At 35.8% G+C, this 5102-nt stretch overlaps 1 protein-coding gene across 1 annotated transcript in view; it reads left to right on the top strand.

The window, feature by feature from the left end:
- The window catches only part of sv2 (synaptic vesicle glycoprotein 2), a gene marked incomplete in the record, with an annotated part of 32346 nt that overhangs the window by 19602 nt on the left and 7642 nt on the right, over nt 1-5102 (top strand). Inside the window, 1 exon segment of the mRNA XM_014021009.1 lies at nt 2681-2769. Coding sequence (XP_013876463.1) covers nt 2681-2769 — 89 coding nt within the window.

The raw sequence follows: 5102 nt of genomic DNA, 5'->3' as shown, positions 1-5102 counted from the left end.
ACCGTGGAGAGCCGTTAACCAATATGTAAATTAGCCTGCAGTACCACTGCTCTACCCACACGAGCAGCAAAAAGACATGTTTAGACCAAATATTAGATTTGAACAAATACGCACAAAAACATCAAAATTAGCTCAGAAACAGTACTATATAACATTTTAGACACATTCTAGACAGTTTATCAGCTAAAAAAAGTTAATTTTGGGGTAAGTTACTCTTTAAACTCCTCCACTTGGGGCAGGACCTCTTCCCCCCGACCCGGAGAAGGCACCCTACCCTGTTCTGGCACAAGACCATGGTCTCGAATTTGTAGGCACTGATCCTCATCCTGGCCGCTTCACACTCTGCTGCGAACCGCTCCAGATCTCCAGCTGGAGATCAGGATCTGATGAAGCCAATAGGACCACATCATCAGAATCCTGGCAGCACTATTCTGAACATTTTGTAGTTATTAAATGTTCTTCACAGGGGTTTCAATGAGGAAAGCATTGTAGTAATCAAGTCTAGAGGAGACAAAGGCATGGACAAGTTACAAAAATGTCCATCACACATGCAGGAAGTAATTAGCATCTGTTTAACATGTGTAAATGAAGGGGAGGTGTCTCGCATGCGCTCACTTCCATGTTACAGTAATTGGGATGTACAAAAGAAATGTGTGTGGATTCTGGGGTACGCACAGTTTCATACACCTGGATTTTTTTTGTGCGTACGCAGTTTTCTGGATTTCACCTTACGCCACATTTATAATAATAATAATAATAATAATAATAATAATAATAACTTTACTTGTGTAGCACCTTTCTAAACAAATGTTACAAAGTGCTTTACATTAAAGAAGTTAAACATCAAAGACAACATGCAACAAAATATACCAAATCAAATACAATAAAACTAAAAACAAACAAAAAGCGTTATCAAATATTAAAAGCCTTATTTAAAAAGTAAGTCTTAAGTAAAGATTTAAAAGAAATCAATGAGGTAGCCTGTCTAATATTTAGTGGAAGGGCATCCCACAAACTGGGAGCTCTGACCATAAAAGCCCTCTCTCCTTCTGTCACCAGTCGAGCTCTGGGAATGGAAAGGAATAATTGATTAACTGATCTGAGGTGACGAGACAGTATATATGGGCTGAGAAGCTCAGAAAGATAAGACGGCGCCAGAGCATTCAAAGATTTAAAAACAAACAATAAAAATTTAAAATCAATTCTAAAAAACCACAGGGAGACAATGTAAAAAGGACAGAACTAGAGTGATGTGCTGATATTTATGGGATGGTGTAAGAACTCCAGCTGCAGTGTTTTGTATTAACTGAAGACGATTGAGAGGACTTTGAGGCAGACCAGAAAACAAAGAGTTACAATAATCAAGATGGCAGGAAACAAAAGCATGAATTAGTTTCTGCACCAGTGAAAGAAATAAAATATCTGACTTTATTAATGTTCTTAATTTGGAAAAGGGCTGTTTTCGTTATGTTCTTAAAATGTTTAGAAAAACTAAGATCTGAATCAAAGGTCACCTCCAAATTCCTGGCTTCATGAGTGCAGTTAAACCAATATTAGAAAGAGACTGAGTTACAAGATCCCTTTTGGTCTTTGACCCAAACACTATCACCTCTGTTTTATCATTATTGAGTAAAAGAAAGTGGTCAGACATCCAGGTTTTGATGTCAGAAAGACAAAAAGTAAGTTTATTGAGAGTAGAGAGGTTAGATGGGTTGATAGCCAAATAAATCTGGGAATCATCTGCATAAAAATGAAAAGAGATATTAAATTTATTAATAACCTAACCAAGTGGTAACATATAAATTGAAAATAATAAAGGCCCAAGAGTAGATCCTTGGGGAACACCACAGGTAAGTGTAGCTGAGCTGGAGGAATTGCTGCCAGAAGTTACAGAGAAAGTTCTGTCCTGTAAATATGATTTAAACCAGCCCAGAGCAGTATCTCTAAAGCCTAACCAAAGTTCTAGTCGAGTTAAAAGAATATCATGATCGACTGTGTCAAATGCAGCAGAAAGGTCCAGCAGCATCAGGACAGTCTGAGTTCATCCTGGTATCATTCACAACCTTTAATAATGCAGTTTCTGTACTGTGATATTTACGAAAGCCTGACGGAAACTTTTCAAAAAGCGAATTTTTTGTTAAGATGAGTTAAAACCTGAGAGGAAACCACTTTCTCTAAAATTTTAGAAATAAAAGGTAATTTTGGAAATTGGCCTAAAATTATTTGGGTTATTACAATCCAGGCTGGGGTTTTTAAATAATGGTTGGACAACTGCAGTTTTAAACATTTTAGGTACTATCCCTGTGGATAATGATTTGTTAAAAACTGTTAAAATGTCAGGAAGTAAAAAGATAAAAACATCCTTAAAAACTTTTGTTGGTAAAATATCTAGAGAACAAGAGGAAGTTTCTTACTGTTTCATACTGTTGATTTCAGTAAGAAATCCACTCAAGTCTTTGTACATGATGCCCCTGGACTGGACACCACTTGCTTAGTCACAGTACAAACATAGCATTGTATCTTAAATACTTAAACCACACAAGGCAGTAAATTTCTACGTTTTGTTTATTCTTGACCAAGATTTTTTTTAATGAATCATGTGTCACCAGAGTTTAAATTTTAATGTTTCATATCTGATGGTTGTTCTTGTCAGTAAGTCCCTCTGTGGTTTAACTTTCAGGGTCTGATGCCCATTAAGCAGATCTTCACAGTTCCATTCAAAGCCAGAAGTGTTGCTCTTCTCATCATCTTCTACTGCATCTCCTTTGGGTGAGAAACCTCGGCCCGACAATTCATTTCACCTTCCTATTCTGAAACTGAAGTTCAGTTTTAACACTGTTGATGTGATAAATGTGCAGCAAAGGATAAAGTTTTATCTTCACCAGCCAAATGTGTCACTCGTCAGAAAAAAACTTCACGAGTTAAACGGTCAAAAATTCTTTGAAGGAATCACCTGTCGTCTTTTAATGGGTTTTAAAGTAAGATCTCCTTATGTTAAAATTTCCTTTGGGGTTAATAAAGTATTATTGAATTTAATTTAATTTAATTTAATTTAATGTTGAGAAATAATGGGGTTTTAGTTGTTTTGCTCAAATCTGGTAAATCAGGGGTTCTTTACCTTTTTTTACCTCAGGGCCCAATTTGTTCAACATAAAGTGACACGAGGCCCAGTCACACATTACCATACAGATCAAAATGATAATTATTCTAAATCTTGGTTAAAAACTATAATTATTCAAAATTTTGGTTTATTTTTGTATTGTATTTGCATTATAACTAAATAAAATACACTTACAGTTTAAAAGTAAAACTCCTGTCAAATAATCACAAGACATGATTATAACAAACATTTTTTTATATTGTAACCTGTTTTTAACAATTATCTGAACAAATACAACAATCAGTCAACAGACCACTCAGGCTTATCAACACACACACACACACACACACACACACACACACACACACACACACACACACACACACACACACACACACACACACACACACACACACACACACACACACACATATATTTTAACATAAACAACAAATAAACAGTTCAATAAATAAAATTGTGATCATTAAATAAATACATTCAAAAATATTTAATATAAATGTTCCAAATAAAAAACCTGTAAAAGTAAATTTGATAAATACAAATGAAAATAAAGCCTTTTTAAACTTTTGCAACCAGAAGCTGCTCTTCATATTAGTGACAAACAATAACAGTAACAACGGCTTTTTGACAAAATGTTTAAAAATAAACTACAAAAATCAATTTGATAAGGTGCAAATTAAAATATAGCCATTTACGCAACTGTATTTGATAATGTTTTGAACTTTTAAAATATAACATGGTAAAACCAGAAGCTGCACTTCATATTAGTGACAAACTTTGGTGTTTTTTGATGAGTTACCTTAATTTTTGCTTCAACTTTTCATTTAAAATAAGTTTCCATTCTCAGCAGGTTTCTAAGGTTCTTCTACATATTAAAAAGTTGTTAAACATCTGAGTGGTGCACTACTGCTACTAGTGGTGAGAAAGTGTATTGCACCTTATTCAAAATCAATGTGGTCCCACGGCCCTCTGCGACCCAAAGTTAAAAACTGTTGTTCTTTTGAGGCACTCAAGGTGGCGCTGTGGGCCGAGGCCCATAGGTTAAGAACCTCTGTGGTAAATTACATTTACATGATGTCATCATGTGATATTGTAAGATCTCAGAGTATGTGTTGTGAATGACTCTTAGCCACTACCACACAAAACCTAAACCCAAAACTGTGAAATTGACTGAGGTATAGCAAATTTTGTTTTTGTAAATATTGATTAGCTCTGGCAGCCATTTAGAATCAGACTATTCAAACTAATCAATTTTTCAATGTTTTTTACTTTATAATCAAACAAAGGACTCAATAATTGATAGCTAGATAGGATTTATTAGTGCAGTTAGTAGAGCTGTTGCCTCTCAGGATTGAATCCTGGTCTGACGCTTTTCTCTGTGGAGTTTACGTTCTCTCTGTGCACACATGGGTTTTCTCTAGGTACTCGGTTTCCCTCCCACAGACCAAAAACATGCATGTTAAGTTGTTATTGCTAACTCTAAATTGTATGAGTTAATTCTCTTTCACAAGACCGTTTTGCGAAATCACCACACAGACCGGAGCGGCTTTAATCTCCCTTGGGTCATTCATAAATTACAGGTGAAGCCGGCCAGTTCCCGGGTTCAGAAATGAACCCAGAAGTGTGGAACCAGTAGAGACGTGGAGCGGATCTCAGCTCGACCAAAGTGGACTGCAATGTATTCTTGTAAGACGGACGTCTGCAGTGGTGCCTGCAGAAATTTTTTCAGGGGGGGCCATGGGGGGGGGGGCACTGAAAAACCAGGGGTGGCACACCAAAACTAACATCTATAACAGAAAATTTATGATGTGTTTGTAAACATGACGAATTGTAAACTATGGCAATATAAAACTATGGATTGATTTGATTTGATTGATTTATTTAACAGGAAAAGATTACTAAAAATCAAGCCTGACTCAGCATAATTGCTGTTTTACAGCAGGTTCCTGTTCTGCAGCACATAAAACACTCAGAATTACAG

The sequence above is a fragment of the Austrofundulus limnaeus genome, unplaced genomic scaffold (genome assembly GCF_001266775.1).
Source record: "Austrofundulus limnaeus strain Quisiro unplaced genomic scaffold, Austrofundulus_limnaeus-1.0 Scaffold275, whole genome shotgun sequence".
Classification (NCBI taxonomy): Eukaryota; Metazoa; Chordata; class Actinopteri; order Cyprinodontiformes; family Rivulidae; genus Austrofundulus; species Austrofundulus limnaeus.
Note: the sequence above shows the minus strand (reverse complement) of the source record. Positions and strands in the feature narration are given on the sequence as shown.